Source organism: Onychomys torridus, chromosome 10 (assembly GCF_903995425.1).
Source record: "Onychomys torridus chromosome 10, mOncTor1.1, whole genome shotgun sequence".
NCBI lineage: Eukaryota > Metazoa > Chordata > Mammalia > Rodentia > Cricetidae > Onychomys > Onychomys torridus.
Window position 1 is genome coordinate 63,449,397 of NC_050452.1, and position 23,243 is coordinate 63,472,639.

General features: G+C 37.3%; 1 protein-coding gene across 6 annotated transcripts in view; it reads left to right on the forward strand.

The window, feature by feature from the left end:
- Window positions 1-23,243, forward strand: part of Lcorl (ligand dependent nuclear receptor corepressor like) — a 183,539-nt gene that overhangs the window by 154,808 nt on the left and 5,488 nt on the right. For 3 of the 6 annotated variants that reach the window (XM_036200242.1, XM_036200245.1, XM_036200244.1), the window contains exon 7: window positions 903-7,196. The exons of 2 other annotated variants lie outside the window; for them this stretch is intronic. In XM_036200242.1, the coding sequence (XP_036056135.1) occupies window positions 903-5,664 (4,762 nt within the window). In that variant the 3' untranslated portion in view covers window positions 5,665-7,196. Of the gene's footprint in view, window positions 1-902; window positions 7,197-23,243 lie in introns of those variants that run through there. One more of the 6 variants, XM_036200243.1, reaches the window with a different exon arrangement.

Here is a 23,243-nt window from a genome sequence, read left to right on the forward strand (position 1 = left end):
CATCAGTTTAGGAGAGAAGGGCTGTTCCCACTCCAGAGTTTGGTGATGTTTCATTAAAATGGATACTTTTCTGAAACAGAATTCCTCTAATATATTTTATTCTTCTTACTGCTGGTATTAAAAATATAGGCTTTTATATTGTTGATGAGCAATCCTGGGTCTTAGTTAAAGTCAGATGTGTATTAGTTTCTGTGGTGAGGCATTTTTCAGCATTTGAAATTTAATAATTAGGTAAGTAGTACCTTTAGTTTTCCTATGCTTTTTCATAGTTTTTAAAAATCAGTTAAAAGTAGATTTAATTTTTAAATAGCCTCTTTTTTCTTTTATATTCTTCCTAGGTTAAAATGCCTGCAGCTTAATCTCAGAAAAAGATACTATTTTATTTATATTAAATCTAAATTTGATAGCTTTCTTCATGATTATGCAAGAGCTCTCTTAATATTAAATTTCTTTTTTACTACCTACCAAAGTATTTTAAATAAAAATAAGATTTTACTCCTTACCTTCCTTATTTGCACTAACATGGACTCATAATTATAAAATATAGCAAAGTATCCTACTTTACAAAATTTTTATTCCTTCTGAAGCACTTTTCATTAAAGATTATTAATATATCCAAAATTCTTACTATCACCAATGTGTTAATATAATAATGTGTAATCATCAGCTTTTGTATTGCAAAAGGCTTTGCTTTGACTCCTATACTGTGTCATAGGAAATCACTTACCAGTGCTTCATACTGTTTCTGCTAAATAATAACCAAGATGACCTTGCAGTTCTGTCTATAGGAATCAGGAGTCCAGCAATACCAAAAATACATCATTCAAACACTGTCAAGAACTATAAATCCTTATCATGGTATCTTTGCTGTAATTCATTTTTTGTTTGATTTTTATTTTTAGTTCAACTGTTGATGCAAAATCAGAGGAAGCTACTAAAATGGAAAAAGGAAACTCAGCATTAAGCAAAGTTTTGGAATCTTTGTGCATACATCACCATCAACAAGTTTTGGCTATGTTGAAATTTCTAGTCCAAGAGCAGAATGCTGCTTCTATTTGCTGTTGTAATTCATCATGTACTGTGTCTTCAGAATCTCAAAAACCCCTATTGGAAGATGATTTACATGGTCTGTTCTGTAGCTGTGAATATAGACTGGCAGAAAGAGATTGTTTACACAATGAGAGACAAAGCCCTGGTTTGGTGCCTCTGCCAGTCTGTATTAAAGAATTACATTGTTTGTCTTGTCAAACTGTAACTGTTGAACACATTAAGACAGTAATGAATAGAGGTATTGAAAACAGTTATAATCCACACAGGTGCTGTTGTGGACAGTTAGCAAAGAATCACTCTACAAAATCAGCCTTTCATAGCCCTCCTTTGTCGAGGGAAGTCCGTGATCTTTCAATCAGTCTTAAAGATGCCTGTAGATCTCGAAGTCCCTCACCCCCACCATTATCACCTGTGGAGACTGGAGGATTTGAACAGTGGAAAGACATCGTCTCGGAGCTTTCAGCCTTAGACAATAACAAACTCGAGACAAGCATTAACCAGCCTCCATCTCTCATACCAGCTGAGATAAGCATTCACAAATGTGGCCATGACAGCAAAATAAATAAAACTAAGAAGTCCAGTAACTCTGATTCTGTGCTCTGGGATGCCAGCAGTAATGATACTACCAATCATGAAAAGGGTGAAACAGCTGTAATTTTTCAAGATTTAATGGATCGGATTAATGAAAAATTAAAGTCAATAGAAACCACAGATACATCAAACCTCATAACATTACCTAGCACTGATTGTGATTCAGATAATGATTTTAAATTGGGAGATTTAATAACATCTCTTTTGCACAGTGCAACAGCCAGTGATTACAGTTTTATGGAATTACTGAGTCAACATGATAAAAAGGTAGAAAATAAAATTATTCAGACAAGATTTCGAAAACGTCAACAAACCTTATTTGCAATGCACAACTCTCCTGATTCACCTGTGATCAGAAGGCAGTCTTTACAGATAAAAAGAGAACTTGCTAGTCTTGATGAAAACTTCCTGAGAAAAAGGTACAGTGAAAAAAATTCAAGAAAATTGTCATGCAATGATAAGATGATTTCACTGAACAAAGAATTCCAGCCTTGTCAAGAAGCTTTGAACAATTCTAAGAGCTTTCACGATGAAAATCATGCAGAAGCACAGTCTTCACCAAATGGTGCAGCACCTCCTGAGAGCTTTGACACTAACAGGACTTTTGATCAATTTTCAGAAAACTTTCCAGCAGCTTCATCTGAGAAAATGAGCCAGAGAAAACCGCCAGAGAAATGGACAATTGAAAAACTAACTGTACAAAATATTAGGGAAAAAGCAAAACTAGAAAATACTCAAACACTTTTGAGAACTGATGCTCCTGGTCTTTTGAGCAGAACTAAACGAAATATTGTGCCTCCAGGGTGGTATTCTATATATGTAACAAACAATTCTGTTTCCAAAAAAGTCCTTGAGGGCAGAAGAGTATCAGACTCTGCTCACAGCAAAGATCCAGTCAGAGATGCAACCAAACATCTCCAAAGTAGAGACTTAAACAAAATTGCAATGAATTCTAACTTGCAAGTTGTTGTAGAGCGTTTGGAAGACACAATAAATATGGCTCAGAGGTCTTGGACTAATCAAGCACTGTCTGAAGGATATAAAGCCTCCAAGAAATTGATAGAAACAGATGATAAAGACCAAAATGGTGGGACAGATTTGACTTGTACTTTAAGCAGAATGGCTTGTCAAAATCAGGATTTATCAAAATCTGTAATAGCATCTAGTAATAAAAGAAGTTATGGGATGCCTGTAATGGATTTGAACAAGAGACTTGATAATGCAAAGACAGCATCCAGTGTTGAAAGTGTGCCAGCAAAATGTGAAGGAACTGAAAGTTCTGTTTCTAACTATTCTAGTCCTATCAAACTCATGTTTTTATCAGAGATTAAAAGCAGTGAAGGGGTCAAATACACTTTAACTTCAGTCAGCACATCACAGTCAGATGCTGAGTTTGCTTCTCCCAAACATAAAACTCATCAGGTAGCTGGAAGGAAAAGAGAAGCAAAGGAAGACATACCAAACACTAGCTTTGAAGATTATAGTTCTAATCATGATATTAACAGCCTTCAGATCAAATCAAACAAATGTAACTGTGTACAAGAGGCTACACCAACATCTGCAATGTTTACTGACAGTTTAAACAGTAATAAGCTACAAGAAGACTCTGAGGGAAAGTCAAGTGGTGCTATTGCTATTGACTTACCATACAAAAGGAAGCCAGGTAGGCCTAAAAAAATTGGCCCCCAAGTTGTGAAACAGATTAAACGGCCAATTGGAAGACCACCCAAACCTAAAGCTGGTCTATCAGATGTCAGTGTTGGCCAAAATGAGTCTTTTAGTTCTGGAAAGAAAAGTCCAGAATCTCTATCAGAAGTAAAAGAAGGTATTTATAGAAAGAGTATTATTGTCACTGTTGTTTATGGAAGGTCAAGAAGAACCAAGAGATGTGTTTCTGAAGGAAGCATGAATATCAGCAACATCTCACTGAACCATGATGTCGCTGACTTTGCAGTTAACTCTAGTAGCCTCAGAAATACTGAAGAATATAAGACTGGCTGTGGTGAAAGTCTAAGTGCTGTGTCAAGAATGACAACTGAAAGTAAGGTTTTTCATTCTGACTTTGAATATGTTAGACCCATCAAGAGCAAGTCTGTGATCCTTCAGGCTTCCAAGAACATTATTCAACCAAATCAAAAGCCTTTGTCAATTGTTAGGAAGCCTGGTCGACCTGCAAAAGTGAAAATCTCCGGGATATCTGTGACTATTAGTAGAATTTCACCTCAGGAAAGAGAAGTATGCCTTAGCAGCTGCTTACCTCCTTTAGAACAGGAGACTATGTTAGAGAAATGCCAAGAAGAAAAGCTTGACCAACAGTGCAGTAAGGTAGATAAGATCAGGCACACCGATGTTAACATATTTAAGAATGAATCAAATAATACTGATGCTTCTATACCTTCGAAACATCCAATTAGGTCTAAAAAACCTTTGCATTTCTTACATTCACTTGCATCTTCTGGCTCTCTTGCTTATAAAAATGTTCTACGTCATAAACCATGTAAACTCCATTTGCAGAAAGGCAAAAGTCCAAAGAAAAAATATAGGCAGTCAAGTTTTAAACTAGCTTCCAAAGGTATCCCAGGAGCTAGACGTTCAAGGAAAGCAGAAAAATGTTTGGAAGGTAAAAAATTAATGCCCATTTCTGAAGTATCCTTGGACCCTGTTATTTCATCCAATCCTTTACTCAGGTGGTGGGCTACTTCTGTTTCCGATGATTCCTTATTAGAGGAATTGAACAATAGATTTGAACAAATAACAAACACATGGGTGCAGGTGAACAGAGATGAAGCTCAAAATTCTGTCCATATAACTGAACACACTGAAGGGGCTGGTTTCAAAGCAGCAAACCCTCTGGAAACCCATCTTCTAGAATTTGAAGTCTCACCTGTAAAAATGCTTTTTCAGAAAAAGTATAATTTGAATGAACTTTGTACCTGGTTTATGCAAACAACAGAAACACAGTCCCTTTCACTCGTTAGAAAAGCAAATGCTCGAAACCCTTTGGAAGTGATAAACACCAAGAGCATTAAGTTAGGGGTGAAATGCTGTGGGTTTAATGCTAGCCCCTTCAGGAAGCACTTTAAAAAATTTGCAGTCTCCTCTCCTTCAAAGTCAGCAGGGAAGTTCCACATACTTCATAAAATGGTTGGCTCACCACTCTTAAATGTGAAAAGAAATTTCAGACTAGCTAGGTTGAAAAGGACTGAGTTTAAGAGTTTGCACTGTGAAAGGTGGAGAAGAGAGGAAAAGCCACACAGTCACAGAACAGTTGATTGGAACTCAAAAAGAAGGAACTTAAGATTTTTCTGCCAGAATCAGGTTTTGACTAAAAAAGAGGGAGAGACATCACTTAGTGGGAAAAGCACAGTAGGTAAGCAGTGGGCCTCACCACCAGAAACCAGAGTGGATTTTCCTCAGGAGAGGGCAGCAGTTCATGATGCCACAACACCTGTTAATTTAGAGAATAAAGTTAAGTCAGAAACAAAGGAGAATGGAGCAGGGTGTGGCCAGATGGATTCTGAAAAGGGACAAAGACTAGAAAATGTGTTTTCCAATAATTGGAGGTCAAAAACTTTAAAAGACTGTAGAATATTTTTGAGGAAGATCAACTGTCTTGAACACAGAAATACTTTTAAGCTAAATACAATCATTTATTCTCCTGAACCTGTGGACAGAGGTAATCAGGTGCAAGGAGAAGAATCAAAGCGTTTTAATTTAAGATCCCATTCAGCAAGGCAAAATTCCTTTAAAAAGCAAAATAAAGAGAGAGAAAATGTCAAAGCAAATAGTCCTGCAAGTGATATACTGACTGATGAACTTGGCAGTAGTCAGTTAAATAAGCATGTTAGCTTTGACAAGAGTCCTGATAATTCTGAGGCTCTTAGCAAATTAAACAAGAGAAAAAGACCACCGTGGAAGACCACAGAAATGTCAGCTAAAAGACATAAAGGACAGTCTTGCAACAGTGGACAAATGGCAAAATATTGTACAAAATCCCAAGTAGGTAAGTTTTTCTCTCCTTAATCTTAAAGTTTCATTGTAGGTGCCTTGAGTAAAGCATAAGCTAGTGGGTAGAAAAGGAACAGCTAATTCTTCTAATTTATTTCTAAAATATTTGAACAACCTCATTTCTTGGCACCTAGTATGAAACTCATGGAATTAGGTGCTGCTAGGTGTGGTGCACTTGGCCCTCGGTGTCAAAAACAAGCAAATACATTTAGAAGAGACATGAAGATCTTCATGAAAATAGGCCATGAATGTATTTGACAGATGACTATGAACAGCTAACTAAAAATTCGCTACTGCAGGCTAATGCATGCTTATTCTCCTCAAAAATAACTATGATAATATACAGAAAATAGCTAAAACTGTCTCATTTAAAGACTATAACACTGTAATCCTAGGGTGTAAATCTTCCCCCATTAAACTTACTCCATTTGATACTGCTTTGAAAACCTGCTACAAGACTGCTTATTTAGAAAGCAGTACACTAAAATTTTTCCAATGATCAGAAAGTATGTTAAGTGGACTTCTGTGAATCAGACATTAAGCTCACTTGTGCAGATGTAAAGAGGAGAATCCCATTATGTAGCTGAGTAAGTCACTATTAGGGTCATGTCACATTGAGAATGAAGACAGACTAAATGGTAGTAAGGTACCTTATTAAGCTACACTGACCTAGCATGGGTACGCCAGGCAGATTATTGCCCTTTTGAATGTAATGAAGTGATAATATGAACATGGTAGTTGCCAGAATTGGTAGCTGCCATTTCCATCTGCTTATCTGGTAGGTGCTGGACAGTTCAGGATATTAAAAGGATGGGAGACTATAAATTACTTCTTCACCATGAGAGAATGCCAGGTTATATTTAGAATATTTTATGGTTTGTGCTCATTTTTATATTGTATAATTTAGGGAAGTCTTTGAGGACTTAGGGAAGTATTAGTGTCTTACCAGAGTCAATAGCATCAGGTCTCATTGAAATGTTAAATCCATCAATTAAGTTGAAATTTTTTAAATAGGTTAATGGTTTTTAATGTGTATCCCCCCCCCATTCAATTAACTGGATAATTCTAACATGCATAATTCAATACTATATAACATAATGATTAAAATTTCAAATACCTAACATGAAGTGACTGAAAGCTTAAAGGAGGTCTGAGAATCTCTATTATGAAAAGTAAATGAAAACTAGAAAGAATTTGTTTGTGGTCCTTAAGAAGGCTAAAAATAACATTATAACAAATGCTATGTCAGGAAAATACTCAAGAGCGAATTTTTAAGCTTATAATTTACCTAAAATATGTATATAAGTTTCACAAAGAATAAAGTATAGTTTCATTTTTACTTTTGTTTCATCTTCATCTCATACTTTTTAAGATTTTCAAAAGGAATTTGCATGAATTCATTTTACAAAAGAACCATATTTTATCCTTGCAGCATCTGACCCATGCTATTTCCTAACAATCACAGTCTTACTTTAATATTACTCTTCACCCTGCCAAATATAAGATTACCCTTAAGACAGGAAGATAGAGAATAGTTAAATAGTACTTTTGTGAATTAATTTTAAAATCCTTTTTTGGGTATTTAAGAAAATTAATATCATATGAAGAGTTGTTTTTCATCTTTTCCATTTTAAAATTTGCTAGAACTGTTTCCTGTTCTGCTTAAAGTTTTATTCATCTTTACTGATAACTTTCCTTCTTTATTTTTAACATTTTTTAATCAACAAGATCATTATTTTTATAAAATTGTATTTATAACAATATTTGTTATGTTTATGTGGTTTTTTAAATGTTTCCTACAGTGTTGTGTTTTTTTCTCATTATTCTTGGTAATCCATACTTGTTTTTGCCTTTTTGAAAGTAACACTAAAACTCATCATTAGTTTTATATGTGTTTTTCTTTTTCATAGAATAATTAGTGACTGAAAACTTGAAAGACTGTTAACACAGGACTTTTCTAGAAAAATTCTTGGGTGGTGTATATTATGAATTTTGAAATATTTCTATTGGTGAAAAACAATTGTCTCTATCATGATGCCTTGCCTTTGTACATATTAACTGTCCAGATGTGCTTAATACATAAGATCTCACTGCATTTGCCGTACTTTGTATTGAGAAGAAAGGCAAAGTGCAGTTGTATCCTTTTGTAGTTCTCCTATTTAAGGAATGGTTACAATATGTTCTTAGTGTGGAAAGTTCAGGAAGTTCTGTTTCATCTAAGTGAGAAAAAACATACACATTTATATAAATAAAGTTATTTTATGTTGTAAACAGGAAACAGTGATTAATGTCATGGGCTTTGCTCTTATAAAGCTAAGGTTTTTCTCATAGAAAACTGAATACATATTGAAAACTGAGTAATGTGACTAGGAAGGAGTGACCTGACGGAACATGAAGGAGGAACTAGAACTCAGATGTATCCAACATTGATTGCTACATTTGTAGTGAGACTTGAAAGAACCTCACAAACTAGAGCTAACAGGTAGTGGGAGGAGTTCAGCTAGAACAAAATACATGCAGCAAATTGGAGCAATAAATAAAGTTGGCTCATGTGGAACAGTGAGTAATTTGTCAGAACTAAGGTACAGCATAGGGAATATGCAGTGGTCAGTGTGAAAGTATCAAATCACAAAAGTCAGAATCAGTAGGGGAGACATTGTTCAAATGGTGAGGTCAATATCAGTTAATAAGGGGAAAGTTCTAAGCCCTAACAAGAAAAATAGAAGATAAATTTTTACAGAAGTCTATGAAATAAATCAATGTCTTAGTAAAATAGAGGAATGAAGGGAAACATCAGAATTGAGCATCTAAAAACATTTCCAGGGTTTCACTTTTAGCTTTAGGGGTTTAGATGTAGTTAGTGGGATTTCTTTTAAAAGATGTTAAACAAGGTAGATAATGTAAATCCTGTCCAGAGATGAGACTTGAAGCAAGACAGATTGGCAAATCAGCAAAAGTCATTGGAGTAGAGGACAGTGATCCCTCAGGGTAAGACTGCAGGGCCCTAAATTCCAGGTCGCCCCAGGGTGCAGGAAATAGGTACCCATGAAATGAGACTGACAAAAGTAGTCAATAGAGGAGAGGAGAGAGACTGAAGGAGAACGTTGTTTTAGGAGAGGAGTCTAAGTTGTGTGTGAGTCAGTCGTGATGAGATAGTTCCAGTGAGTGCAGAAAGGGGCTAGCCTACTGGTGGACGGAACACCTGTGTGGAGTAATAGACACCAAAGCCAACTTCAGTGCCAGATGCCGAGTGGTCAGAGAGGAAGTGAAGTAAGTACAGAAAACCAAGGAGCTGTGAGTAGACAGGAAATAGAAAGGTAAGTAGCATTTGCTGAGATTAAAGGTGAGGTTGAAATGTTTAAATGTCAAAGCCAATAAGAAGTAAAAAGGCTGAAATGTGTATGAAAATGAAAGGGAAGACCTGGGTTTGGTTATTGAGTACAGGATCTGGGGGGATTGTTAGAAGTTGTTCTTGACCAGAAGTTCCTATTTCTCTTCCAACGAAGTGGGGAAATAGTAGGTGGTGATACAAGTCAGTGACTCCTGGGCAAAATGTTGAGATATTATAGTTCTTTTTTTTAAGACTCACAGTACTCTGGGGCTAGGGATGACTTAGTAAAGCGACTATGGAAGCATGAAGACATGGATTGGGATCCCCAGAATCTATATAAAATCTGGGTGCAGAAGTACACCTGTACCTCCAGCACTTAGGGAACAAAGAAGAGTGGGTGACTGGAGCCCACTGGACCCATGAGACTAGCCAAATTAGGAGTTCCAGTTTCAGTCAGAAAATCTGTCTCAATAAGGTGAGGAACTATTAGAAGAAGGCTCCCAGTATTGACCTCTATTCAAATGCATGTACACAAACATGCACATGTGCACACACCATCCAAACATGTACATAACATACATTCACAAATTCTTACTGAGAATCGTAAGTGGGGATTAGGAAACATGAGGTCTGAATAGTGTATTCTTATCTCAGCTACCAGGTGTGCTTTGGTTCATCATGTATATAAAGCAGAAGGTTAAAGGGATGAACTGCTATGAACAATATTCTGTGAATAAGGATCTGTATGAGCAGACTGATTTCAGATAATCTCTCCTAATAGTAGCACAAACCATGTGGGAGTTGGAGAAGGAAATGAGCATTTGATTAGATGTAGTTTACATATGTATATATAATGCTAGAACTTGAACCCAGGGCCAAGTACGTCGTGATAGGGAGGCACTCTGCCACTGAGCTACATCCTCAACCTTAAAATGGGGTGTGTGAAGGACCAGGTGCTGAGGATTTTTAGGTAATATTGGCCTAAATGGACTGTGACTACCAACAAATAGTAATATAGACCTTTGTTAATGCCCATGTTTCTCCAGTCCAGAGCAAACATGCCCATTCCTAATTGGTAAATACCTGGGTATACATACACTGGCTTTGGACATGCATGAGGAACTTGTTAAGACTAAACTACTATGGACTTGAAAGTATTATGGACTCATTTAACTCATCCTAAAATGTTAAATTTTCTATAAATACTCAGGAATTTGGATTCTCACATAATTTTTAAAATATTTAATATATTAGCTTCTCCTATTTTTGTCTTCTGTCCTGGAAAAAATGCCTGAAATTTTTCATTTATTTTACATTCAGAAAGCTGCTTTTCACAAAAATGTATCACTTATGGGTAACTTGTGATAGATCCCTTCTGTTACCTGAGACCAAAGCTGAAACTTTAACCCACCCTCTCTAATACCCTCAGAACATTCAGTCACTTTGATGATTGAACACAAGATGTTCTTTCCAGTTTGTGTAGTTGAGGTACCTCATTGCATGGTAGTCTTAGACATTATAGTTTATTATTCAATATCATAATTGTCACATAATGGATAAACTCTTAGGTTCAGAGTGGATTATTCTAACTTTAATTTTATGGAGAAGCATTCCTACATGGCTCAGACACATGCATGAGCTGTGCTTTCTGTATGAGTCCAAAGGTGGATTCCAAGGCACTATGACACTCTCATGTGCAAGGTGCGCTGCTACCAAAGATGACTCGAGTGGATCAGTTTTGCCTCTTGTTTCCCCTAAGGCCCAGTTCCTTCTCAGCATGTTAAATTGCATTTCATAAACTTTTTATGTCACACTTTTTGTATCCATACATGGGAGCACTTCTTTAGAGTTTTCTGATAGTTTCAGAAAAGAAAGTGACTGTAAAGATAAGTTATGTGCTATATTTAACTGTTCTGCATGAAATAAAAAAAAAAAAATCCAAATAACATGCAACACTAAAGGAATACTGTGGCAAATACCATTAAAACCAAGCTAAATCACATTCTGCTACCTGGTTTTGCTTATTAGATGTTAGATGTTAGCTCAGATGACTTTACAATTTTGATAGGTTATAGCTAGAAAACATATTCTGGCTAGTTTAAAAAAATACATCAATCACTTTTGTTCATTCCCAGTTCTGCCCCTACTCCTAACAGTTGTTACTTTATTTATTGTGTCTCACTGGAGCAGTAGCCATCTTTATCCAGCAGCATGGGGAGCCATGGGCAACAGATTTTCCATCTTACAAATCTTTATTCTCTCATTGAAGATTGTAGCCCTGTTTTCTCTAGCAGAGGTAAGTTCAAAGGCCATCCTCTTCTTCCATGGCCACCTGCTGTATTTTGTTAGCTGCTGATTTCATTGCTTTACATCTGCCTCAGGTGATCTTGTTACCTCACTTATCAGCTCAAGTAATCTCAGCCATTTGTATTTCTTTTTGTTCTTAGTTTTAACTTAATCCTTTCTTGAGACAGCCATGCTGTATTACACAGACTAACCTTGAAATCTTGCCAGTCAAGTGCTGTGGTTCAAAGCATGGCAATCAAACCCACTCCGTTTGTTTCTTCACTTAAAAAATCAAAATTTGGACTAGAGACATGACTCAGTGATTAAAAGTACTGACTACTCTTCATAGGCCCCACAATTCCTAGCATACACATGGTAGCTCACAGCCAGCTCTAATTCCAGTCCGAGGGGATCCAACACCCTCTTCTGACCTCTGCAGGTACTGCATATATAAGGTGCTCAGACATACATTCAGGCAAACACTTAAACAAATAAAAGAAAGAAATCCAAATTCTTGGCAGGTTCTTCTACGACCTGGTGCTCCCAAGCAGTGCCCAGTAGCTTGTCTTTTTCTGCTGTGATCTCAATAGGAACAGTAAAAACAAAGAACTCAGCACTTAGTCCAGCTGCCCTACTTTGTTTCCTTCCCTCATTTTTCCTAGACCATAAAGTTTTCATCACTGTACCTCTGAGCATCCTGCTATTGTAACACTAGGCCTATTGATGCTTTACCAAAAAAGAAAAGTCAAAACATGAGAGGTGTCTGAATGTTTTTTTCTGTGTTTATATTGGTTTAATTTTCAATCAGATATTGGCTTGTTCCTCCCTGTAGTTCTAGGCAACACTGGAAAGTTCATTGTTTCTTGTTGTTTCTGTTATAGGAGCAAGAAAACTAGATTTTATATTCTATTAATACATTCACTCAGAAATGTTTGTCATTCATGATTGTATGTAGTACACACCTACAATCTTAGCCCTTGGGAAGCTGAGGAGCTGCCCAAGTTTCAGGTCAGGCTGGGCTACACAGCAAATTCAAGACCCAGTCCCAAAACCTGTCTTCTCTGTGCTAGCCAGTATGCTAAACACATGGGAAATAAAACCAGATGCATTTTCTACCTTCATTTTTACATTTATTAAGGGAGATAGACATCAAGCAAATTATTTTCAGAACTCACTAGTAAACTCTCAATTACTGTGCAGTGTTATGAGAGTTTATTATACAAAGATTCTGTCTGATCCAGATGTCTATTACTTGACTGCAACGACAGAATAGGAACCAATTAGACAAAGCAGCAGGAGAACCAGTGGGATCAAAATGATTTTCCAGGGAAATAGATCAAGCTCTGCTAGGATACAAAGATAAAGGCATGGCCAGTGTGTTTCAAGTCAAGAGAAATGGAGAAGACATGATACCAGATATGGTAAGGTCTGAAGAATAGATAGTAAATTCCCATTACACACAGAATGCTTGTGAATGGGATAGATAATGTGATATCATCCTAAAAAGATCTCTGATTACATTGTGAAGAACAGGTGGTATAGGGCAAGCAAGAAGGCGTAGAGCCCAAATGAGATGGTTCCATGTTAGAACAGTGGATCATAGTCACCAGAAGTGTCACCATAGTATGCATTACAGTCACTAGAAGTACTTGTCCAAAGAGATTATTGGGCACCATCCACAAAGTTGGATTCAGTTGGAGCCCAAGTGATGCTTACGCTGTTGGACCTCACTATGAGAACTATTGGCCAAGAGGGTAATGTTACAGAGATGGAAAGATTAATTCTTTATTAATGTTAGCATAATGTAAATTTTTCTCTAAATACTTGAGGTATATTCAAATTTTGCTCTGATGGAGTTTCATTAATTGAAACTTAATTTATGATTATGTAATAAAAATCATTTTATTGCAGTGGTTCACAAATAAAAAGATCATGCAGATAGAATAAAATAGCCACACAAACATTTTTTCATTCCCAAACTCTACATTTCAATGAACTTCAGTTAGAATGGTCATTCTGAAGTCAGGAAGCTTGGCTTAGTGCTTTTACACTTTCATTACCAATTACATTTTTTGCAATTATCTGCCCCAATAAAAGAGAAAAAAACTCTTAAGAGTTGAAACCAGAAAAACTGTTAGCTTTATTATATATTCTCCTTACAGCTCCTATGTCCTTCTGCTTGCCTTCCATCCTTCCTCATCTGCTATTACTCTTCTTTTAGTTTGTTATTTCATCTATCCCGTGGATTATTTTGAACTTTGTTGTTTCCAAATAGTTGAGATTTTTTTATTGATCCCTCTCAGTGCTTTCTAATTTAAGTTGTGGCTTTAAAGAATAATTTACATCAATCTAGTCTTTAACTGACATTTAGTTCATGCTCCAGAATCTTTTACTGCATTTTCTTTATTTCTGTTTCCTTATCTGCGTGTGTGGCTGAATGGTTCATGTGTACATATATGGTGCACGTATGGAGATCAGAGGACAACTTTTGTAAGTCAGTTCTCTCTTTCCAACATATGGGTCCCTGGGAATCAGACTCAGGTCAATCAGTTATCCATGGAGCCATCTTCTTGGCCTTCAGGCTCCAGAATCCATTTAAGTCTTTTTAAATGATTTCTGTTCTTGAAAATGGTGTAGAGGCTAAATCTGTTGAGGATCCTGTGAATGCCAGTGATCCAAGTTGGTAAATAACCCTTGGGATGTCATTTTACTCTTACTGAATTTCAGTCTTAGCTGTTCCTTAGAGGAGTGTCAGTCTACAACTCTGGTTGAGTCTTTATTCCTTCAGTCTCACTTTATGTTTTTTGAAGCACTGTATTAGATGCATATATAATTAGAATCATTAACTACTTTGTTAACCCCACTTCTTTTTCATTGTGGAATGAACTTCTTGATCCCTAAAATGTCTTGTACTCTAGAATGGTTTTATTTTGTGATGATTCTGGCTCACTTTATTTTTATGGCATATCTTCTCTATAACTTTATTTTCTTCAATTATGCCTTTATAGTTAGATGAATTTCTCTTAAGCAGCATATGGTTGAGGCTTAAGTCTTTTTTCCAATTTGATAATTTCTGCCTTTTACTAAGCCACTTATATTTTGTGCTATTAATATAATTCAGTTTAAAATACCTGTTTTCTATTTAGTCTGTTATTTTTTTCTTCTTTGGGGGTCCATATAGTTTAATAGTCTTTAATCTGTTCATTCACTTAAAAAAAAAAAATGGTTGTTATACTGGACCTGATGACACAAGCTTCTAATCCTAGACACTTGGGAGGTTGAGGCAAAAGCATCCCAAGTTCGAGGCCATCCTGGCTGAATAAGTCCAGCCTTGAAAAGTTTAAAGAAAGTCTGGGGATATAGCTTAGAGTGCTTACTCATTTGGGTGATAGCCTAGACTGAATCACCAAGACCATAATTACAATTTAAAATGGTGCTATTAGGTTTATATATTACCATCTGCTTATCACCTTCAAATATACCATTTCATAAGTAACAAATTTTTAAATTTACTTTTCATATCCCAACTGCAGCTCCAACCCCCCCTTTCAATACACCCCACCTCAATATTCACTCAGAAAGGGGCAGGCTTCCCCTGGGCAGGCCTCACTCAGCAAAGTAGGCATATCAAGCTGCCATAGACCAAGCACCCTTTGTTCAGGCTGGGCAAGATAATCCAGCATGAGGAATAGGTTCCCAGCAGCCAGCCAAAGCACCAGGGACAGCCCTGCTATCATTACCAGGAGTTCCACAAGTAGGCCAAGCTACCCAACTGTCACATATATACCAAGGGCCTAGGTTCATCCCATGCAGGCTCCCTGGTCGTTGGTTCAGAATCCGTGTGTTCCCATGAGCCAAGCTAGCTAGCTGTTCCTGTGGACTTTCCTGCAATGTCCCTGACTCTCCCTGGCTCCTACAATCCCTCCTCCCTCTCCTCAGCATGACTCCCCAAGCTAGGCCCAGTGTTTGGCCATGGGTCTCAGAATCTGTCAGTCACTGGATAAAGGCTCTCCAATGACAACCAGAGTAGTCACCAATCTGATCACAGGAGATGGCCAATTCAGGTTATGCATCCACTGCTGCCAGGAGTCTTAGCATGAATCACAAAACATTGTCACTTCCTCCCCCAAGCCGTTGTGCTGTTGCTTCTATAAATGTACAAACTGTACAAATACTATTTTTCAAAATAGTAATACTATTATTCCTATTTTTCCTTTGCACATATAATGGTCCATTTTCTGTTGCTATAACAAAATACCTGAGATGGACACTTTATAAAAAGCAGAACAAAAGATCAAGCAGCCTCAACTATTCAGCCTTTGTCAAAAGCCCCCAAACCTGGATCAAGGCATGCAGAGAGGCAGAAATGGTCTCTTCTGAGGACAGTGTACCCCCCCACTGGGCAGCCCAAATAGAGGGCCTACCACCTTAATACTGCTGCACTTCTAGAGCACATAAACCCTTGGGAACACACAAGCTGTGTCCAAGTTCAGCAGCTTAACTGTCTCCTTTACTCTCAGATATTTCCAATGCCTTCTGGTTCTTCTCCCAGTCATACAGATTGGAAATCTGTGAGGTGCCATCTCAGTTGTAGGCTTTGTTTCATGTAGGAGTCAGTCATCCTGCCTGCCCTGTGTATTTTGCCTGCCCCATGTAGTTTAACTTTTGGTTTAAGCTCTTTCAAAGCAAAAAGACAAATCTAGTTCCTATTACTTTATTGTGGCCAAAAGCACAACTCTGAGATTTATTCTTTCGACAAGCATTTGTCCAGTGTTCACTGCTGGAAAGAAATACTGAACAACGCAGCAAGGACCTCTGCTCTCCCCATGCTTGTATTCAGTGAAAGAGAAAAACATCAAAGCATGAAGCAGTGGTAAGCTGTGTTGAAGATGCTAACACTAGAATTTCTCGGGGAACAACTTGTTGAGAGATAGAGAAATCTTTTGTGAAGTTGTTGCTTGAGTTGAGCTAAGATAGCATTTACAAACACAACATGGATAAGGACCTTGAAGGAAGACTTGCAGAGTGCGAAGAAAAGAAAGCCTGGAACTCACCTTTGAGAAATCCCAACTTTTAATTTCCAATAAAGTGGCATGCTGTGGGAAAGGCAGCCAGGTAATGTGTCTGGTCTCAAAGGCCAAAAACTGTTTCAGGAAAGAGGGGTAGCTTAGTCGGCTTGGGCTGACACAAAGACCACAAACTTTCAGCTTAAACAAGTCACTTGCTTTCAGTTCTGGAGGCTGAGAAGTCCACGAGGTCCAGCAGGGTTTGGTTCTTGGTGACGTGACTGCTGGCTTACAGAATAGCAGCCTTCTCATTATACTCTTATATCCAAGACTCTGGTATATCTTCCTCAAAGGAGGATACCAGTCTAGTCTAGTCTAGTCTGTATGACTGGTTTGTCCTAATTACTTCCCAAAGGCCCCATCCCTGAGTGGGAGACATACCAGGGGCCAACAGTATTGAATGTTGTTAAGAAAACATGAGATCTAAAGATGGACTCATCAATGGGATGGTCAGGGGTAACTTGAATAAATACTATTTTTATGGAGTAAAAGTACTGGAAGCCATATAGGCTTAATTTACTGAATGAAGACACAAAGAGATGGTGATACCAAGTACAGGATTATTCATTTAAGTCACCCAGGTCTAAAGGGTTCACGAGAAACATGAGCTGTGGTAAATTCTTTTCATGGTTAAAACTGCACTGACTCAAACCATTACGGTGAGAATTCAGTTAACAAAAGTGAAAATACTCAATAGCACTGCCACCTACCACTCAACCCCAAGCATTTACTTTACTCTTGAGTATAGACTCGAAGATTGGCAGGAGATCCAATATGGATTTTGGTTTTGCTCCCTCACTATCTCACTGTTAGCTGACTTACCTCTGGTCCACGGCACCGTCACATCCTTCCAGCAGGCTTGCCTATCAGCTATCATCACCACTCCCAACAAACCACTTGACAGCAATCACATGGTGATGGGTGAGAGGGCAGAAGGGTGAATTTACGAACAGGTAAAGAAATTGAGCTATAGAGCCATTGTTTCCCATAAGAGAAACGGTATTAGGATCACTCCCAAGAAAGCAGCTGGGAACAGAGTGCAAAAACACTCAAGACATGGCAGGACCTCAAGCTAGCATTATTATACATCTAAACTTTGTGTTCCCCGTCTTTAATCCATCGAGCCTAATTTGTGCTAGCCATGTACTACTTGCTGGGTATGGGGCCATCTACTGGGAGGCATAATTGATTATCAGGAGCCACACTTTCATTTTTATTTATTTATTTGTCCAACATTTATTTATTTATTCATTTATTTATTTGTCCAACATTTATTTCTTAAAGATAAAACTTTATATCATGGGCATGAGTCCACATAATATTATAAATTGATTTTTTGCATTTATTTTTTTAATTTATTTTATAATTTAATTTTACATGTCATGGATTCCCCTGTCCTCCCTCCTCCTGCTCCCCCTACAGCCCACCTCCCATTCCCATCTCCTCCAGGGCAAGGACTCCCCTGGGGCTCAGCCTGGTATTCAGTCAAGGCAGGTCCAGTCCCCTCCTTCCAGGCTGAGCAAAGTGTACCTGCATAGGCCCCAGATTCCAAACAGCCAGCTCATGCACTAAGGACAGGTCCCAGTCCCACTGCCTGGGTGCCTTCCAAACAGTTGAAGCTAATCAACTCTCTCACTTATCCAGAGGGCCTGGTCCAGTTGGGGGCTCCACAGCTATTGGTTCATAGTTTATGTGCTTCCACTAGTTTGGCTATTTGTCCCTGTGATTTTCCAATCTTGTTCTCAACAATTCTTGCTCATACAAGGAGCCACACCTTTAAAGCCATCAACTGCCCATAGGTCCTCAGTTTTGTGTGGGGATTCCTAACCCTTTTCCCTCCATGTTAGAATGTTGACAGACTTACCTTGTACAGGCAAACACAGCTGCTGTGAGTTGGTGAGTGTTGCAGGTACATCATATCCAGAAGACATTGTTTCACTCTATACTCTCCCATCTCTGGCTCTTAAAATCTTCCATGATGGCTGCTGAGCATGGGCAAGGGGTCCCATTTGTGGCTGGACACTCACCATTTATCCTCTGCGGTTTATCTAGTTACAGGTTTTTGCTAATCACTGTCCACTGCACAAAGAGACTTCTTTGATGTGGTCTGAAAGCTGCACTAATCAATGGGTATAGATAAAAATTTAGAGGTAGTTTGATGATATATCCATTTCCGGAACAGTAGTAGTAGGTTGACCAGAGAGCTAGAGCCTGTGAGCTACTTAACCATGGGTTCTTGAAAGTTTACAGCACCTGGCATGTTTCCTCTAGTGAATCAAGCCTTAAAGCCAATCAGAAAGCAGATCTATAACATATGTGCCACTGAATCATCCATGTACATATCCTGCCAATACCAGTCATTAATGTTACAGGGTTCATAGTTAGGTAAAACTACCAATAACTAGCCCACTCCCAGTGCCTTACATAGTACATTCCAGTAAAAGCAAGCCAGCAAGGACAAAGCTTCTTGGTCAGTACCAAGTTGATTTCTCCATGTCTTGTAGCCAATGTGTGGTGTTTTCAGCAATATGGTCTTACAATCAAGTACTAGTACTTGTGGGCAACCAAGAGCAATGACAAGAGCTCTATATTGTTTCAGGGGAAGAGGACGGAGTTCCTCCAAGACTCTCAGCAACAGCTTGAGGGGGAGCATCCCACACCTGGCACTAGGCTTTTTATTTAGCAGTCCAGGGCTTCTAAGAACATATTCCCTATGTAGGGTAACTTCAATTAAACTTACATGAACATGTATATGTGTATGCTTCTAACCCTTATAAGATAATAGGTTTCCCTAAGTCTTTTCAAAAGATCCTTAGTTTCACCCAAAACCTACCCTTCCCTTCCCTTCTTCCTCTTGATAACAGCTGTGTTCTAAAAGGCCCCCTCCTTTAGCACTCTTCTCCCCCAACCAATGGTCTCTTTCTAGTTTCTTCAATCCTACAGGTACTACAAAGAAAATACACAAATCCAAATATTTGACAATAAAATCCACATGAGTATTTTGTCTTTCTCGGTCTGTTACTTAGCAGAATAGAAAACTAGTACTTTATTCTAAATTTCTTGTGACTTTCTATACCATGGTTTACTCTAACACACTTTGACATAATATTCCAGTTATTAAACATGCACAGGTGTGCGTATGACAGGCTTTGTGCCACCTTTATATATGAAAATTTTATGTGATCTTCCTAAACCTTGTTGAAATAAATCACATACCTAAGATTCTTGGTTATTTTGTTTCTGTAGCATAATACTTCAAATGGGTATTTTGTAAAGAAATGGTTCTCAAGATTTAAGAGCATGACACTAACATGAACTTCAAATGGGAAGAGAAGACAAGAAACTGAAACTATGAAAGAACCAGGCTTGTTCTTTTAAACAATTCATCTTGCCTCCTGTAAAGCCTTATGCACTATGTAAGAAAAAGCATTAATCTCTTAAATAAAGCATTCATGACTCAGTCACCTCCCACTAGTCCCTCCCTCCTAGGAACCCCGACATCTCTGAAAACAGTAGACGGGCTGGGGACCAAGCACACATGCTTCTAGGTGAACCAAACAAGTCCTATCGAGGATTAAAGTCCACAATTACTAAACTGCAAAGTCTGTGCTCTTAATAGGTTTTGCTTCTCTTTAAGTAATCACATCATATTATAAACAAGTCAAAAGTGAAAATAAAACTTTCTGCTTGAACTACCCATGCTTTATATAATTCTTCAGTGCCATATCATTGGAAATTTGTACTTAAAACTAAGACATAAAAACAAACAAAATGATAATCTTTTGAGTGTGCCAATCTAGTCCTGAGTACCTAGCTCAGAAAATGTAACTCTCATGCATTTAATTCCCCTTGGGTTTAATTCCCTTCTTCTTACCTAAAGACATTACAAAAAATCCATGATATTTTTACCATCAGTGAAAACACATGCATCCTTTGATTTTAACAGGAGTAACATTAGCTCACATTTCTTGAGGAACTATACAGTAGTACATGGCCCAGAAATTTTATATACATTCTATGCTTGATATAAACAGAATCATTCCATTACCATTAAGTGGAAAGATGAAAAAAATGCACACTCAGTGAAGTTTAGGATCAGAACCAAGACTCTAAAACCCTCTGCCCTGATTTAAGATCTTCATCCTCCAAGACCCATTTTGAATGTTTATCATTTTTCCACTCTAGTCAAATTTACTTTTCTCTTTAGCCTTTACTAACTTATTAGTTTTGTTTTTCTGTTAATAATTCATGAATACCTTCTCTCCTTGTCCTTACTGAGCTCTGAAGGCCTTCACCACACGTTTGACATTCCTAATACACCAGACAGATCTTGGTTAAGGTTTTGCAGTCACCACACAGACCTGCTGGTGAGCATGTGTGGGCTCAAGGAACTGAAAAGCGATGCTTTGTAGTAACTTCTGAACTCATACTCCAGCACACCAAAAATCCTTAAGGCTCTCTTACTAGCTTAGTGCTAAACTTGACCTTGTATTTGGATAGATTCATGGAGGCAATAAGCTATAGACTCAAGCTCAGCCATATTAAGTATTTAATATATTTATATTTTTAGAGGAAAGTAAACAAGTCATCCAGAATGTAGAATTCAATTGTCTATTTTAAATTTGATGGAGAGGCACATTACAGTCACTGTACAATTCAAAACCTCTACAAAACTCCAGTTTATCTGTGCATACAGTGACTTCTCCCTTTGAAGAGATAGACATGGGTCCCATGTCCATCTATACCCTAATTTTGTAGAACTGAAGGGTATGAATCAAGCTCTTTATTTAGCTGCTGCTATAAGGAAGCTGCATGTACTCAACAGGGCTTTCATAAGGGGCTATTCCTGCCTAAAGCAAATAAATCTCTATCTCCCAAGTATTATGAGAAATAAGTAGTGGCTATTAACAGCAGAGAGTCATGGAAGAATTCTAACTAAGGTATGGTAGGGGAATAGATAATACATGATACTTCCATTTATTGGTTGTATAATGGTCAAGACACTTCTCTAAGATTTAATAGACAGTGATTACAGAAGAGACTTTTTCATACAGAACCTGTTAAACATGCTCTATAAATGATATTTTCAAACATGTAGATTACACCAAAATTTACTGTTTCTTTGTATGTTGGCTAGCTAATGATAAAGTTTATTGTGAGCCTATGTCACATAACTATGTAGTTGAGTGTCTAGGACACCACAGCTCTACTAATGAGCAAACGTCAATTCATTTAAAGCTAGATATACTAAATTTTCTTTATTCTTACAATTAGAATTATCAGTAACCATTATCACAAACAAATGAGGTTCCATGACCCTCAAAAAATACATTACAGATACACATACATACCCTTTCAATTGCCTTGGGCTCCATGAGATCACTAATACTGAAATAATCTGAGATGTCTAGATATCACTTGAGAGTCCCTTTGTCTCAGTCAACCCTCACTTTTGTTTAGCTTCCTGCTTTGACAGAAGAAATCTGCCTTAGGATAAGTAACTCCTCCAGCTTATTCCTTTAACCAGAATATTAGGTTCTACACATTTTAATTGATATATAGCTCCAGATTTTTTTAAGGATTTTTGTTTTGTTGTCTTTTGTTTTTCGAGACAGGGTTTCTCCGTGTAGTTTTGGTGCCTGTCCTGGATCTGTACCAGGCTGGCCTTGAACTCACAGAGATCTGCCTGACTCTGCCTCCCAAGTGCTCAGATTTCACCACCACCAACCATCAAGCTTTTTAAAGCATTTTAAATGGCTCTCCTAAGTTGACAAGGCATCAACTTTTTCATACAAATAAAAATAGAAGGATAATTTTGCCTTTATAAGGTCAAAGATTGACAATTAGCATCTTCAGAACTTTGTAGTAGTATATATAGATTAAACATATTAGTATGTACATTAATAGTAATAACAGTAAAGTTTCTTATATTTTCTGCACATATATATAGTTTTGTGCACACTTTGTCATTTATGTAGTAATGGCACTCTAGAAAATTAACTTTAAAGGCATCATTGTCAAACAATGGCAAGTGAAACAATATTTATGACTATGACTTGTTTTTCTTTTTTTAGCTTTATACTTTGTTTGTTTAGTTGCCAACCCATTTTCATTAACATGTTTTTATAGCTTACCTTAAGTTCTCAGAAAGGTGTGTATCAAATACTTGCTTTAAAATTACGATCAGTTCAGTCAGTGGCACATCACTTAGATCACTTGCCAAACATGTGATGTCTTAGGTTCAATCCTCACCCAGTACCAAAATAAAACAAACACCCTCCAAAAGAAAAGTGGTTTTTATGCTAGACAGACGGTTCAGCAGTTAAGGACGCATTATTCTCACAGAGGACCCAAATTTAGGTCCCACATTCAAGTCAGGCAGCTTACAAAGATCTATAACTCTAGTTCCAAAGGCTCTGATAACTTCTTCTGAAAGAACTATAATCACATATGCACTGAACTCACATACCCACATACAAAGACACATACATAATTTAAACAAAATTATAGGTAATAAAAATACCATTTTTATTTCTTAAGTAGCAGTCCTTATAATTAAGAAAAACACTGTCTCACTAACTTGAAAAAAGAATGTGAGATACCAAGTACCTTAGTCTAACAATAAACCAAATATATTTTTCCAAATTCAACATTTCTAATAGTCATTTAGATCTTTCTATCATCAAGCAAAAACTTGTTTTCAATATGTTAATATTTACAAACTGCATCTGTTTTCCCTTTTACTTAATATATTCTTATGCCTAACAAGCTAACTTAAAGTTTGTTGTTTTGCCTACTATCTAATTATATAAATTGAAACCATGCTTTTAGTAGAAAAGGTCTGTGCCTAGAGGAAAAACCCTGAGATTGCCAGTAGTGTTAAAACATGGTACAGCAGATTTGGTTTACTG